Genomic DNA, 16162 nt, shown 5'->3' on the forward strand with positions numbered 1-16162 from the left:
ATCTCTTCCCACTCCTCCTCGGTCAATGGACCGACATCCTGTTTCCATTTCGCTTTTACCAGCACCATTGGGTTTCCCAAGTGTTTGGACAGTAAGCTCCTGTACGCCATTGAGATCAGGCCTTTGGTCGTGTCAGCCCGTCCCACATACTCTAGGACCCCAAGAGCACAGACCGTCAGGTCCACCACATGCGCCTGCGCCTGTAGGGCATGACGGATCTGCAAATATTGGTAAAAGATATTGTGCTCCAGTGGAAATAGGTCTTTCAACTGCTGAAATGATCTCAGCCCGTTATCATCATACAGGTGTTGTAATCGCCTAACCCCTGCCGATTCCCATTTTTGCATGCCCTCTAATTGGTATAATTCCCACAAGACCGGATTATGCGATAGGGGAGTATATTTGGTACACATTCCCACTCCCAGGATCTGTTTGCATTGCCACCATATTTTATGTATCAGGAGTAACGTTGGTTTAGCACTCGCCAATCTCTTAAAGGTATGCGCTTCCAGACCCTCTAGTGGGTTGAGTCCTCCCCCCAAATATGACAATAAACGTGCACTGGAGCCCCAGGTCTTTGTGTCCTCCCACCCCTTAAACTGTTGGCTCTGGGCAGCCAGGTAATATATCCAGGCATTTGGCAGCGCGACCCCCCCCCCCCTTCGTCTTTAGGCAATTGCAATTTCTCCAATTTAATCCTTGGAACCCCTTTTTTCCAGACCAGATCCCGAAAGAGATTGTGCAATCGTCTGAACCAGTGTTTAGGTATCCATACTGGGGAGTTATGAAGAATATATAAAACTTGAGGCATAAGGATCATCTTGATTAGATTAGTCCTCCCCAGAGCAGAGAGCGGGAGCCTGTTCCAGGCATCCACTTTATGTTTCACCTTGAGCAGCAGTGGTAAAACATTCAAAGACATATAGTCTTGGACCCTAGCCGTCACCTTAACCCCTAGGTACGTAAATTCAGAGACTATCGGAATCCAGGGTCCCACTCCAGTATCTACAATATTCACCGTGTCAAGTGGAGTCAGAGCAGACTTGGTCCAGTTAATATTTAATCCCGAGAACTCCCCAAACCTTGTGATCGTATCCATTACTACCTTCAGAGTATTCTCAGTGTCCGTCATATATATTAAAATATCATCTGCATATAGTGAAATTTTTTCCTCCATTTCCCCATATTGCAAGCCTCTTATACGCTCCTCCTGTCTTATGAGGCACGCCAGTGGCTCTACCGCCAAGGCGAAAAGCAATGGTGACAGTGGGCACCCCTGGCGCGTACCCCGGGCCAGTGAAAATCTCTCGGACATTCACCCGTATGCGGGCTGTAGGGGCCACATACAACAACTGTACCCACTTCACGAAATTAGGGCCGAATCCCATCTTTTCTATTACCCGCCATAGGTACCCCCATTCTACGCAGTCGAACGCTTTTGCGGGGTCTAACGTTAGCACCGCCCTTCCTCCTTGATCATCCGGTGTCGCCTGAAGATTTAAAAACAGCCGCCTGAGGTTGACAGCCGTCGATTTGGAGGGCATGAACCCCGATTGGTCTTCATGCACAACATGCTGTACCACCCTGTTCAGCCGCAGCGCCAATATCTTTGCCAAAATCTTGACATCCGATGTCAACAAGGATATTGGTCTGTAGGACTCCGGTAATTGACTGTATTTCCCCTCTTTTCGGAGAACCACTATCGTAGCCTCATATAGGGAGTCTGGTAGTTTACCTCTGGCAAAGCTATCCTGCAAAGTACTCAAGTATTCTGGCGCTAGTTCCGTCCCATATTCCTTATAGATTTCCCCCGGTAACCCATCTGGACCCGGGGCTTTCTCATTTGCCATATCCCTTACCGCCTGTTCCAACTCCTCCAGTGAAATAGGTGCCTCCAAGCTTTCACAGTCCTCCCGGCCCAAGGTAGGCAAATTAATGTTTCCCAAGTACTCGTCCAATTGCTGTGTGTCGTAATGCACTTTGGATGTATATAGGTCAGTATAAAACCGCTGAAATATTTGCAAAATTTGCCCCGTGTCTGTCTCCACCCTCCCCCCTCCCCCCTAAGGCCATGAATGAAATTATTACTCCCATGCGGCTTTGCCATCCTAACGAGTAGTCTCCCCGCCGTTTCCCCTTCTTCATAATATTTCTGTTTAAGGAATAATCGTTTATTATCCGCCATTGTTAGTTGGTGATTTTTTAACAACGTCTGTGCCTCCACCCAATGTCTAAGTGTCTCCTCGGTGCCCTCTTCTACATGTCTCCCTTCTGTTTCTGTCACCCGATCCTCTAAACTTTCTCCCAATTGCCTAGATTTTGTTTTAATTCGTTTAATATGTTGAATGAATACTCCCCTCAACCAGGCTTTCATGGCGTCCCATAACACCCCTCGCGGCACTGACTCAGTATTAAAATTGAAATATTCTTTTATCAAGTCCCGTATTTCCCCGCCATCCATCAATCTTAGCCAAAACGCATTCAGCTTCCAATTCCCGGGGTTCCTGGAAGGCCTTACACCCACTTCCAGCGTCACCGCCATCGGAGAGTGGTCTGACAACGCCCTCTGTAGGTATTCAATTTGCGCTATGTACGGCACTGCTGAAACTGAGCATGCTACCAAGTGTATTCGCGAAAGTGACTGAAATTTGGATGATGCACACGATTATTGCCTCACCCCTGGATGTTTATCTCTCCAAATATCTCGCAGACCCAATTCCTCCATTTATCTTCCAAAGGCAGTCAGGTCTCCCCTTTGCCCTCCCCCCCCTATGAAACCTATCCAACCCTTCAGACATCACTGCATTAAAATCCCCCATCACGATTAGCGGTACCTCAGGCCACCTGGAGAGCTTCTCCGTAACTCGTTTAAGTACAGTGCTAGAAAAAGGAAATAAGGCGGAGGGATATACAGCACTACTAGAATACACTCCCAGTGATATATAGTACAGTGCACTCCCACATATCTCCCCTCCTCATCAGAGAAAGACGAGTGACAGACAAAGGGAAGACTCCTGTGTATCAGCAAACTCACCCCCCTAGAATAAGTCGTATGAAAGGAATGAAACCCATGTGCGATCCACACTCTCTGCAGTAAGGACACAGATTCTCTAGTCAGATGCGTTTCTTGCAGCCCCACTATCAGGGCATTTTGCTGTTTAACCCAGTTAAAGATTGCCTGTCGTTTCCTAGCTTCCCGTATTCCCCGGACATTCCAGGATAGACATTTAACCGATCCCATCAGGCGCCATATCTTTAAGAAATCTGTTACCACTCCAGCCTGCTCCAGTCAAGATATTAGGCCGTGCGTTCCCTCCCCCTCCCCTCCCCCCCCAACAAAACCTCCCCTCCGAAAAGGGTCAGAGCGACATGTACTGTCTCTCCTATCCAGCAGAAACGCACCATAGTGCGAACTTTTGACATGCCCTATTGGCATCTCTCTTTGAACCATTTAACTTTCTCACCACTTCCAGTGAGCGCTGGCTCCCACTGCTATTTGCATGTATTAAACAATCCCACACAATCAGCAGAATTTACAGATACATTAGGTACCCAGTAACAATCCCACAATAACATTGCCGTCAGGTGCGGCCATTCTTGTTAAAAGGATACCACCCTGCTGTGTTTCAGACAAGGGTGTACACACACTTCGGAGAACTGCATAAGAACATATAATATGCTACAGTCCCGCAAACGCCAACATGGCTCCAGACTTCACCGCCCAGGCAGGCTTTCACGCATCTTCTTCTCCAGCCGGTCTCCGCAGCCGTGCCTCATTGCTATCCAGCCATCTTGCAGCCTCTCTGGGGTTCTCAAAGAATGAAGCAGTCCCAAAAGCAACCACCCGCAATTTAGCCGGATACATCATGGAGTACGGTATGCACAAGTTCCTCAGACGTTTCTTTACATCCCAATATTGCAGCCGCTTCTTCTGTACATCCGCGGAGAAATGCGGATAAAAGGATATTTTGGCGCCATTGATGGAGATATCCTGCCGTTCCCTTGCCTTCCTCAGTATCTTATCTCTGTCCTTGTAGTGCAACAGCTTCACTAAGACCGGTCTCGGGGGCCTCCCCGGTGGTCCCGGTCCGGTAGGTACTCTGTGCGCTCTTTCAACAGCATATAAAGGAGACAGCTCTTTCCGGCCAAACTGCTCCAGCAGCCATTTTTCAAAAAACTCATCCGAGTTATTGCCCTCCGTTTTTTCCGGCACTCAGACCAAACGCACGTTGTTTCTGCGTAGCCGATTTTCTAAATCATCCGTCTTAGCCTGCAGGGCCACCACCGCCAAGGACTGAGACTGCACATCCCGCCTGAGCTCCGGCAGAACATCTTCCACTTCAGACACTCTCCCCTCAATAACTGTGGTTCTTTCTGCCACTTTCTGTAAATCATTACGTAGCAGCAGAATATCTTCCTTCAGGCTTCCCACCTGCCCGGTCAGCATAGATAAAATTGAGGCGTTCTGCTTCACCGCAGCGAATATATCTGTGAGGGAAGGCTCCTTCACCTGGTCTCTCCTGCTATGCGTTCTGCCTCCATCTTCCTCAACACGCCTGTCCCGCCGCTGACTCCCCAGCTCTTCCTCCTCCTCACTCACCGTATCCTCTCCCAGCACTGAGTATCTGGAGCCTGAGGCCATGCTGTCTGCCTTCCTACTGCCAGCCACCGGCGTCTTGCCTGCTGCAGATCCGCTCGCACGAGGGGTTCTTGCAAATCTCTCCAGCCTGTCTGCTGCTTCAGACCGCATGTGCCTGCTCCTGCATTGTCTTCTCGGCCCGGACTCGCCGGCGGCGTTTTTTATTTCTTAGAACGGGTCATTGCAGCTGTATTAAGCGGTACCGACTCCTCCAGCCTCCAGATCGGTGAATATTACCGGGTAATTCAGGGATAATCAGTACATTAAGGATGGATACAGCAGGAGCTCCAGCCACACACATCCTCTTACATCTGCTGCTAGGCCACGCCCCCCAGGGACTTGTATTTATCAATACTGTAATAGTTTCTTATGTTCCTATTTCCATTGGGCAAAAAAAATATCTGCCTGCTATCCGGTATAGACTAAAGAATAAATTGCCCTCCTGCTTTATTGGTCATGCTTATAGCTACGTCCATGGACAACCTCTGTTTACATTGCTTAATGCATTCATAGAACTGAAAAATGATGCTCAATAGGAAAACTGTTTAAATCCAGTTTAATCATAAAATGGAAAGAGTTAGTAGTATAAAATACGTAACTCCTTTTAACCCCTAACAGCCACATTAAAATTGGAAAAAGCCTACCTGTCATTTTTTATTTTTTTGTTGTAAATTTTGAATATGTCTCAAGTAAATATAATTGGTGCATAACTCTAGTGTCTTATGCGTCATGCACACGACTGTGTGTGTCGGCCAGGTTCCGTCAGTGATCTGTGCAAAGATAGGACACGTCCTATTCACCAATCGAAAATGGACCCTATTCACCTTCTAAATTGAATGGGTCCATGAAAACGATCGGATGCCATGAAAAAAGGCCCAAGTGGCACTCAGTTGTGTGCAACAGGCATTAAAGGAGTTTACCCTTCTATATCTGCCCTATGGTTGGAACAAATTTTTTTTATGTGCTATATATAAGGATATGATCTTCATTGTTGGAATACCCTTAAGTACATTATGACCTTACCTTATTGTCGTAACAAATTTTAGCCTTAAGGACCCCTATGTTTCAGCCGGTCATAACTTCTTTAATGCCTTCACACACCAGGGCGTCCCGATACGTCCTGGTGCAGGGGGATAAGTATGTAGTGCACTCCATACGGTGTGGGTGTCAGCTGTGTATCACAGTTGACACCCGGGACTAATGGCCAGGAACTGCGATTGCGCTGTTACTGGCAGTTTAACCCTCAAATGCTGTTTTTGTGCAACTTAGGCCTAGTTCACATCTGCGTTGGAAGGAGATTACCAGAGGGGCCTCCATTGCAGTTCCGGCCGAGATTACCAGAGACCATAGTGCAGCATGCTGCGATACGGTCTCCGGTAAAATAACAGACACCCCGATTGAACCTATTAAAGTCAATGGGTTCCATCAGCCACTGGCGGTGTCCGTTGTGCCACGGAACCGTTGCTTCCATTATTCCTTTGTTCTGCTCCTCTGACAGCGCAGAATGGCACACACAGACGCAGGTGTGAACTAAGCCTAAGGGTTTACAGAACTCGTAGTCCAGAAATTGATATGAATGAATATTGTATATGAGCATGTCAAAATTAACTAGGCGTATAAAACAACCACCGGTTTGAAATTGTGTGCCGTTTTGCTGTGTCATGTAGGCAAGAGGCTGATTTATAAGCTTTAGGGTATGTGCACACGACAACGCCAAATACGTCTGAAATTACGGAGCTGTTTTCAGTAGAAAACAGCTCCTGAATTTCAGAAGTTTTTACAAGTGCACACGTTTTTCTCGGCGTATTTTAAGGATGTAATTGGAGCTGTTCTTCGTTGGAGACAATGAAAAACTGCTCCAATTACGTCCCAAGAAGTGTCCTGCACTTCTTTGACGCGGCCGTAATTTTACATGCCGTCTCTTGACAGCGATGTGTAAAATGACAGCTCGTCTGCACAGAACATCGGAAGACCCATTGCAAGTAATGGGCAGATGTTTGTCGACGTATTGCCGCCGTCTTTTCAGGCATAATTCGAGGCGTAAAACGCCTCCATTACGCCTGAAAATTGGTCGTGTGCACATACCCTTAGTCTTATTCACGGGCTGATCAGATGAATAAGCTCGATTTTCAAATGCTCGATCCCAATCATTGACCTGTGTAAACATGCCCAGCAATTGAGCAACAAAGGAGAAGATGCTCGTTTTTGATTATCGCATCTTTTATGCAGGCATAAAAACTATTCGTTGTCAGCAGCACATCTCAACAGCTATGTGCTCCTGACCAAAATGAATCTCTGCCAGGATGATCGCACTAAGGATAGTTTATTCTCATACAGTAACTTTGATTACTCCATGTAAATGGAGCTAAATGAGCACCGATTGACTTTCTATATCTTCGATTGGCGCATGTTACCGGCAGAAACGTTGCCAGTTCATAAGGACTTTAAAGCATTGTTGACACACTGCAGATATTGCATTCATTTTTTAAGATAAAACAAGAATTGGATCCAGGAGTGGAGGCCTTTGAGGCCATCCTTTGTGTATGTCTTTTGTTTTAGGTTCCGTCCCTGGTTTTGGGTTGAAAAAAAGATGCAAAATCTGCCCTATGGAAACTAGATATTTATATTTTTGAAATTCTGTAAATTATTTTTCTTAGAGTAACCAGATTATCAATTCACCAATTTGGAAGATAGGTTTGTCACATTGAAATGTAGTTTTCTAGTACATTCATGGCTGTGCTTTATGTATTAATATTAAAAAATAATGACAAATTAACCATGCAATGAATACATCGATTTTCTATTGTATAAAATTTAAATTTCTTCATGGCTTTTCCATCCTTTAGGTTGTGTGAAGTACTCAACCTTGATCCCCGACATGTTCTGATTGCAGAAGTGATCTTCACAAACATAGGGGGAGCTGCTACTGCTGTTGGGGATCCACCCAATGTAATTATTGTATCCAATCAGGAGCTGAGGAAGGTGGTAAGTGATGAAAAAAAAATTATGTATTGTGTATATGTATTTTTTTTTTTATGTACAGATTTGTGGCCTCAACACAGCACAGTGTATTTTGTGCCTAGATCTAATCTACATTAAATACTTTGCTGTACTGATCTGTAATAACAGCATATATCTAGTTCTGTTCATTGTTGCTGATCCACACAACCCTTAACATTTTGGATTCTATAATGGAAAACACTATGCTGCATTTCATACTGGTATCTGTGTTTCTTCTGCATTAGGGTACTGCAGCCCGTGACTCTAATGCCAAAACATTTGTGTAGATAAGAACTTTATTAGGCTTGCGTAAAGAGCATCTGTTGCCATTATATTCAGTAACCATGTTAAATCGCAATATGTTCTCATAGGAGAATTCTAGTTAACTTGCATCAAAGTTTTAGTTTCTCACTCTTATGTAAAGTTTCTGGCTCAGTGAGACACTAAGGGCTCATTCAGACAAGCGTGATTCTCGCCAGTGTGCTGTGCATTGAAATAACACAGCACACGGACCAATTGTTTTCAATGGGACAATTCAGGCGTGCGTGAGTCTTCACGCAGCGAGTGTCCGTTTCGTAAACTCACTGTGTGTCCTATATTGGTCCGTTTTCACACACCTAGTCACCCATTGAAGTTATGGGTACGTGAAAACTATGGACCGCACATGGATGACATCCATGTGCTGTCTGTTTCACGCATCAATTACATAGAAATGTCGAGAATAAAAAAAAAAAAGTGCTTGCACGGACTTTAAAAATGCATGCCACATGCAAAGCACGCGGATATGAAATTTAGAAAAAAACACGGTGTTTTTTAAGCGTGCAATTCGGACACGCTTGTCTGAATTGTAGCCTAAGGTGTTTTACTGTATTTGCTTAGAGTGCTCACTGAAGTTCTAGCCTTTAGGCTCATTTAATACAACTCTCTGTTAGGGCCATGTGCATAAACCCTATTACAACTTCGTATTGTATGGGATCATAGTAGGGCTGCCATAAAGGTATACAGGGCCTCAACTTTTTTTGTTGTTGCTGGATTCCATACAAATCCGACAGAATTATTTTTTTCATGCTCTATCAGACTCCGTAGGGATGTATTATTCCCTATAAGCATGATTTCCTAGGGGACAATCTCTCTGACAGTGCACGAAGTTCATGTGGCTCTGTACTAAGGAGCTGTGTGGCCTCCATGCACTGTGGTTCAGGCTCCATGTTTTTGTGTGGCAGCCCTTAACCAGTAGTGTGTGACTCCCCATAACGTGTAGGAGAAACTGATAAATTATGTATTCTGACATCTGACTGGCCAGCTAAGAGTTATTTAACAATAGGCTGGTTTTCTGGTAAATAAAATCCACATAACATGTCAGTGATTCCAAGCTAAATATCTTTTGTTGCTTATAGTCCATTCTTAATTTAAAGGGATTATCCCTATAGATTATAAAAAGTGAGCACTTTCCATTTACATGCTGTTAGAAAACCTGAACCCAGTTATTGAAGTAGCCTGGCGCCACCTGGTTTTCTAAGTGTATGGCAATGTGCATATCCGCCTTATGGTAGAGGGCTGGTGGACATACATGCTCAGTCATTCCCCCAGCCAGTTCTCTGCATAATGATCCTCTTTCCAATAGAAATAGCTTTCTGTCCTGCTGGTCAGGGTAGAAAGCAGAGTCTCAGTAGTAGCATGGCAGTACAGATAAGGCGACTCCTTCTCAGCTTCTTAGGACTGTAAAGTTCTGCATTCTGACCATCTGATATGAACCCTACTCATGCCCACTCATCCTTTGTTTAATGTCATTGTCTTTTAAGAGAGTACATACTGTGGATATCACACAGTATACTAGTCCTTCTCAATGAATTAGAATATCATCAAAAAGTTAATTTATTTCAGTAATCCAATTAAAAAAGTGTCTCTCATATATTATATAGATTCATTACACACTGTTGATGATTATGGCTAGCAGTTAATGAAAACCCAGAATTTTGTATCTCAGAAAATTAGTATATTATATAAGCCCAATTTCAAAAATGATTTTTAATACCGAAATGTTGGCCTACTGAAAAGTATGTAAAGTATATGCACTCAATACTTGGTCGGGGCTCCGGCTCTGCAGGAATTACTGCATTAATGCGGCGTGGCATGGAGGCGATCAGCCTGTGGCACTGCTGAGGGGTTATCAATGTGGTGTGGCATGGAGGCGATCAGCCTGTGGCATGGCTGAGGTGTTATGGAATCCCTGGTTGCTTTGATAGCAGCCTTCAGCTCGTCTGCATTGTTGGGTCTGGTGTCTCATCTTCCTCTTGACAATACCCCATAGATTCTCTACGGGGTTTAGGTCAGGCGAGTTTGCTGGTCAGTCAAGCCCAGTAATACTGTGGTTATCAAACCAGGGATTGGTATTTTTGGCAGTGTGGGCTGGGGCCAAGTCCTGCTGGAAAATGAAATCTGCATCTCCATAAAGCTTGTTCGCAGAGGGAAGCATGAAGTGCTCTAAAATGTCCTAGTAGACGGCTGCGTTGATGCTGGACTTGATAAAATTTGCGGTGATTTGCGGTCACCGCATTTAAGGGGTTTGCAGCAGATCGGCAGCCCCCGCGATGCGATCACGGGGTTGCCATGCAACCAGACCCCAGACAATGGTTTCCGGGTCTGCAGAAGCCTAAGTGGACCGAAACTAGAACGACCCAAACTATAAAACCATAATGTTGTTATTCCCCATGGTGAACACCGCAAAAAAATAAAAATAAACAATGCCAGAATTGCTATTTTTTTGGTCACCACCCCTCCCAAAATCTAGAATAAAAAGTGATCAGAAAGTCACATGTACCCAAATGGTACCAATAAAAACTACAACCCGTCCTGCAAAAAAGAAGCCCTTACACAGTTTTTTTTTTTATTTTTTTTTACCGAAAAATAAAAGTTATGGCTCTCAGAATATGGTGATACAAAATAAATTTATTTTTTTAAAAGTGATTTTATTGTGCAAATGCTGAAAAACATAAAAAACTATATACATATGGTATTGCCGTAATCATATCGACCCGCAAAATAAAGTAAAATTGTCATAGCCCACTGTAAAAAAAAAAAAAAAGAATTAAAAACATTGTCTGAATTGCTGGTTTTTGGTCACCGTGCTTGAAATAAAATTGATCAAAAAACTGCATGTAGCCCAAATTGGTACCAATGAAAACTACAGATTGTCCCGCAACAAATAAGCCCTCACACGGCTCCGGTGGAGAAAAAATAAAAAAGGTCTGGCTCTCAGAATATGACAACACAATGTGCAGTGTGTTCCAAAAGTGGATACGATTGGGCACCATTTATCAGTGCGACACTGGCCACATATCTGCAGATTATTTATTTACTGCGTTATCCCCTCTTATGTCCTGATGTACTCTTCCCAGCTTACATATACCCCCACATTATAAACTGAAATACCAGTAAAACCCCAAACAGAACTATTACTAAGCAAAATCTACGCTCCAAAAGCCAAAAGGCGCTCCCTCCCTTCTGAGCCCTGCAGCGTGCCCAAACAGCAGTTTAGGTCCACATATATGGCATAGCCATACCTGGTATAACCCGCTTAACATTTTGAGGTATTTGTCTTCAGTGGCATAACATATTGTGCGCTAAAATGACATATCAGTAGAAAATTGCAATTTTCACTTTGCACCATCCGCTGCGCATTAACCCCTTCACACACCATGATGTAGTGACACGTGCGGAGCCGCTCCATACGCTGCGGGTGTTCGCTGGTTCAAGTCCCCTAGTAGGACTAATAAAATGTGTAAAAAAAAAAAAAAGTTCAAGTTAATAAAGTGAATAAGAAAAATATCGAAAGTTAAGAAAAAAAACACTTTTTCCCCATTTTTCTCCTAAAGTAATGAAAAAAACAAAAAACAGAATTGGTATTGCTGCGTTTGTAAATGTCTGAACTATTACAATATACCATTATTTAACTTGCATGGTGAACGCCGTAAAAAACGAAGAATTTAAAACGCACAACTCGCTTTTTTTTGGTCAGCTTGGCCCTTAAAAAAAAAAACAAACAAAAAAAAAACTTAAGTGATCAAAAAGTTGAATGTACTAATAAAAACTACAGCTAGTCACGCAACAAAATAAGCCCTCAGACCGCTCAATCGACCAAAAAATAAAGTTATGGATCCCGGAATGTGGTGAAACACCCAAAAAATTTTTAACTGATTTTTTTTCTTTGTAAAAGTAATAAAATAGAAAAAAATATATACATTTTGTATCACCGTAATCGTATTGTGACGCAAAATAAAGTTACGTTGTCATTTTTACCACCCGGTCAAAGCCGTAAAAACGAAACCCAAAAAACAATGTAGGAATCAGTTTTTTCCAATTTCAGCTCGCAAAGATTTTTATTTTTCAGTTTACCTGCACGTTATATGGTGTCCATAGAAACTACAACTGCTCCTGCAAAAAAATAGGCCCTGATAACTCTATTGACGGAAAAATAAAAAAGTTATGGCTCTTGGAAGGCGGGGAGTGAAATGGAAAATGATCAGTCTTGAAAGGGTTAATTTTCTAATGAAAAACATGACTACATGTGGGGTATTTCCATACTTGGGAGAAACTTCTTTACAAATGTCGGTGTGCTTTTTCTCCTTTATCCATTGTGAAAATGAGAAAAACCAACATTTTAGTGGAAAAAAATGTTGATATTCATTTTTAAAGCTTAATTTTAATAAATTATGCAAAAGACCAGTGGGGTTGTAAATGCTCACTATACCCCTAGATAGTTTCCTTAAAGGAAAGATTTAATGAAGTTTGTTTTTTTTATTCATATGTGTTTTTATTTAATAAAATATTATATTGACCTTATTTATTTTTTATCTTGTACTCTATTGGGGGCTGCCATGTTTTATTTAATCTGTGTATGTGTTTCTTCACAACACATACACAGATGAAATTTGGCAGCTACAGGCCATAGGACATATGAACAGCTCCCGTCTATATATCCTCTGCTTCTGCCATTTAGCTTTGTACTGTGCATGCTCTGTGGCATGCGCAGTTCAGAGCGACCCAGCATACAAGCTGGTTTGTAGGGGAAAAGCCACACTGCAGGTAAGGTGTGTGTGTGTGGTTGGTTTGCATGTATGGGGGAGTTTGCGTGGGGGTGGGGTTTGTGTGTGTGTGTGTGTGGCAGGGTGCTCGTCGGAGCAGCGGTGCTAGCCGCTGTTCCTTCAAAACAGTTGATTGCCGGCTATAAAGGATCAAAAATAAAAAATAGTCTGTAAAAATGTTCTCACCTACAGCAGACGCCTGTCTTCTCCCTGCACCGCAATATAAACTACAGGCCAATGAAAAATAATTAGGGCATGTTCACACGCCACTCAAAAAAAACAAACCGACGTCGAGTCTTTTACGTGCTTTTTTGATGCATTTTGTGCGTGCTTTTTGCACGTTTTTTTGGTGTGTAATTAGGACTTCCATTGATTATGGGAACATTTGGCACATTTTATGAATCGACCCGACACGTATTTTTCTCTACAACGTGTTTTTTGTTAAAACGCTTGCGTAAAAAAAACTTGTATTTACTAACGGTTCGCTTTTCCGTTGATTTAAATTGGAAGCTTAATCAAGTGTTTTTTGACGTGTCTTTCAAGGGGCTTTTTGCACGTTTTTTGGCGATAAGTATTACTCCCACTGACTATGGCGTAATACGCTTTACGTGCCAAAGAATTGACAAGACGCTTTTTTCCAAAGCGTGTTTTTTAAAACCGATCGCGTAACTAAATAGTGTATGTATTAACGGCGCGCTTTCCTATTGATGCATCATAATCAAACGTATGACGCGTTTTGTTTGCACGTAAAAAAAAAAACGGCGTCAAATACACTCCTTGTGAACCGGTCAACTGAAAAGTCATTCACCACAGGGTCTTCCCTCTTGACTTTCGCCATTCTTATCATTTTGGTGTGTCCTAGAGCTCTGCCATTGTAAAAGCACTCCCAAAATGGAGTTGGACAATGCTTCGCAATTTGGACACAACTTTTCCTGGCTTGTAGCCAAAAATAGGGAGGGGTTGAGTTTTCCTCCCGCATTTACAGCAGCTGTAAGTCGGGCTGCTTTGCCTGATTCACATTTCGGTAATTCTGTGAAGTGCTCCCTCTGGTGGCCAACATAGGAAAACATCTCAAATTATGACGTTTTTAATACTCCCCACTTGTGGAAATAAAAAAAAAAACAGCAAAAAAACTTTAAAAATATGTAATTTACGGAATTTTATTTTTTAATTTGCGTCACATTCCCTTTAAGGGGTGTAGTTTCCCAAATGGGGTTATTTTTGGAGAGTTTCCACTGTGTTAGTCCCTCATAGGCTTGCAAATGCTACATGGTGCCTCAAGCCATTCCAGCTAAATTTGACCTCCAAAAGCCAAATAGCGCTTCTTCCTTTCTAATCCCTACCATGGGTCCAAACAGCAGTTTATTACCACATATTGCCGTAATCTGAAGAAATTGGTTAACAAATGTTGCGATTCTTTTTTCTCCTTTATTCCTTGTAAAAATTCTACATTTTTGGGGGAAACACAGATTTCAATTGTTACAGATTAATTCCAAAAATTTTGAAAAAAACCTGGGGTCAAAATGCTTACTATACCCCTAGATAAATTCCTTGAGGGGTTTAGTTTCCAAAATGGTGTCTCTTTTGGGGGGTTTCCACTGTTTTGGCACCACAAGACCTTTTCAAACTTGACATGGTGCTTAAAATATATTCCAAAAAAAAGGAGGCCCCAAAATCCACTAGGTGCTCCTTTTCTTCTAAGGCCGGTGCTTCAGTCCATTAGCACACCAGGGCCACATGTGGGATATTTCTAAAAACTGGAGAATTTCCGCAATAAATATTGAGTTATATTGAGTATTATAAATGAATTTCGGCCAAAAAAATAACATTTGTCAATCTCACATATGTTGATACATAATGTAGCTTATTTTTGTATATATTAGGAAATCTTTTTAATTGCCCTTATTGGCCATCTCAACTCCTGGAACGCTTGGTCTACTCGCGCCTTATCCTCTATCTCTCTGCTAACTCAATTCTTGACCCCTTAGAATCTGGTTTCCGCACTCTACACTCCACAGAGACTGCCCTCACTAAAGTCTCAAACGATCTCTTGGTGGCTAAATCTAACGGCAAATACTCTCTACTGATTATTCTGGATCTCTCTGCTGCCTTTGACACTGTAGACCACCAACTCCTACTTAACATACTCCACTTTATTGGCCTTAAAGACGCGGCTCTTTCTTATTTTATTTTTTTTATATCTCTCTGACTGCTCGTTCAGTATGTCATTTGCTGGTTCTACTTCTTCTCCTCTTCCCCTTGCTATCGGGGTTCCTGAGGGATCAGTCCTAGGTCCGCTTCTCTTTTCTATCTACACAGCCCCTATTGGACAAACCATCAGCAGATTTGGCTTCCAGTACCATCTCTACGGAATTATATGCCTCTTCCCATGACATCACCCCTGCTCTAATACAAAACACCAGTGATTGTCTGTCCTCTCTATCTGAAACTGAATCTTTCTACTCTCACCCACAAAGCTCTCCACAGTACTGCACCACCTTACATCTCCTCCCTCATCTGTCTACCACCGTACTTGCACTCTACATTCTGCCACCGATACGCTCACTCCCGTCTCAAAGATTTTTCTCGTGCTGCACTAGTCTTCTGGAAGGCACTTCCCCAGACAATCAGGTGTTAATCATGTGTTATTAATGTGTTATTATTTAAAACACACAGAACAATGGCAGAATTTCAGTTTTTTTTTTCTATCCCCCAAAAAAAAAAGTTAATAAAATTTCATAAAATAAATATGTACCCGAAAATGGTGCCATTAAAAAGTACAACTAATCCCACAAAAAAACTAGTCCTCATACAGCTATGTTGACGGAAAAATAAAAAAAGTTATAGCTCTTTGAATGCGACTTTAGAGAAACTGAAAAAAATAGCTTGGTCATTAGGGCCTTAAGAAGGCTCTGTCACCACATTATAAGCGGCCTATATTGTACATGATGTGATCGGCGCTGTAATGTAGATTACAGCAGTGTTTTTGATTTAGAAAAACGATCATTTTTCACTGAGTTATGACCTATATTAGCTTTATGCTAATGCATTTCTTAATGAACAACTGGGCGTGTTTTACTTTTTGGCCAAGTGGGCATTGTGGAGAGAAGTGTATGACGCTGACCAATCAGTGACCAATCCGCCTCATACACTTCTCTCCATTCATTTACACAGCACTAGCGATATAGCTATATCGCTATGTGCAGCCTCATACACAAACTATAACGTTACTTCAGTGTCCTGACAATATACATTACCTCCAGCCAGGAGGTGATGTGTATTCACAATCCTGAAACTTTGCTAATACAATCCCGCCACTACAGCACAGGACGCGTAATCCCGTGAGACTACGCTTTAAACTGTCATTTAAAATGATATTACGCTTGCTGTGCTGTAGTGTCGGGATTGTGTTAGCGAAGTGTCAGAATTCTGAATAAAC

The 16162-nt window shown here is 42.6% G+C and overlaps 1 protein-coding gene across 1 annotated transcript in view; it reads left to right on the forward strand.

Annotated features, from left to right (window-relative positions):
• Window positions 1-16162, forward strand: part of OCA2 (OCA2 melanosomal transmembrane protein) — a 188814-nt gene that overhangs the window by 106887 nt on the left and 65765 nt on the right. The window contains exon 13 of the mRNA XM_075850311.1: window positions 7486-7624. Coding sequence (XP_075706426.1) covers window positions 7486-7624 — 139 coding nt within the window. The remainder of the gene's footprint in view (window positions 1-7485; window positions 7625-16162) is intronic.

Source organism: Rhinoderma darwinii, chromosome 2, assembly GCF_050947455.1.
Source record: "Rhinoderma darwinii isolate aRhiDar2 chromosome 2, aRhiDar2.hap1, whole genome shotgun sequence".
NCBI lineage: Eukaryota > Metazoa > Chordata > Amphibia > Anura > Rhinodermatidae > Rhinoderma > Rhinoderma darwinii.